Source organism: Rhagoletis pomonella, unplaced genomic scaffold (genome assembly GCF_013731165.1).
Source record: "Rhagoletis pomonella isolate Grant_MI unplaced genomic scaffold, Rhpom_1.0 Rhpom_scaffold_28595, whole genome shotgun sequence".
NCBI lineage: Eukaryota > Metazoa > Arthropoda > Insecta > Diptera > Tephritidae > Rhagoletis > Rhagoletis pomonella.
Genome location: NW_023487018.1, coordinates 1 through 754, shown reverse-complemented (window position 1 = coordinate 754; position 754 = coordinate 1). Strand labels below are relative to the sequence as shown.

The following is a 754-nucleotide window of genomic DNA, read 5'->3' as shown; positions in this document are numbered from 1 at the left end:
CATACCACCAGTTAGATGATTTCAGTCGGATATTTCACAGATACAAGTCAGAGCTACATTTTGAAAATGGACTTCTGTTTCGCAACTGTCGTCTTGTGATTCCATCTGAATTGCAAGGCCGTATTATCAAGCTAATTCATGCTACACAGGGGATAGAAAAAACGCTTGCTCGCGCGCGAGTGCACTACTACTGGCCAAACATGAACTCTCAGATCAAAGAGTGTGAAGCAGCCTGTGAAATCTGTGAACAGTTCAAACGGAACAACCAAAGGGAGCCACTAGTTCAAGACGAAATGCCTGAATACCCATTCCACATAGCTGGAATGGACATTTTTGAATACGCTGGTAAACCCTTCATCTCGATCATCGATTCATACTCAGGGTTTCTGATGGTAGAGCAACTGGAAAACAAATCGGCGAATCATATTATTGATAAACTTAAGCGACGATTCAATCACTGTGGATATCCAACGAAACTCAAATGCGACAATAGTCCGTTCAACTGTGAGGCATTTGATAAATTCGCTGATGAATGCAACATCATATTGCAATACTTGAGTCCAACATATGCCCAAAGTAACGGTCTAGCCGAAAAAGGCGTGGCAATTGCAAAAAACATTCTAAAAAGATGTTATGCAGCACACGACTGGGAACAATATCAGTACCGCATCTTGGAATTCAATGCAACTCCCGTGGCCGGCATGGGGGTAGCGCCATGTCAGTTGTTTAGTGGGAGATTACTAAAAACAAAATT

General features: G+C 42.3%; 1 protein-coding gene across 1 annotated transcript; it reads left to right on the top strand.

Moving 5' to 3' along the window:
* Positions 1–293: 293 nt before the first annotated feature.
* On the top strand, positions 294–707 carry LOC118732797 (the record flags this gene model as incomplete). Its single annotated transcript, XM_036461908.1, has 1 exon — positions 294–707. A coding segment is annotated over exon 1 (414 nt), but the record flags the coding sequence as incomplete, so codon positions are not given.
* Positions 708–754: the final 47 nt, after the last annotated feature.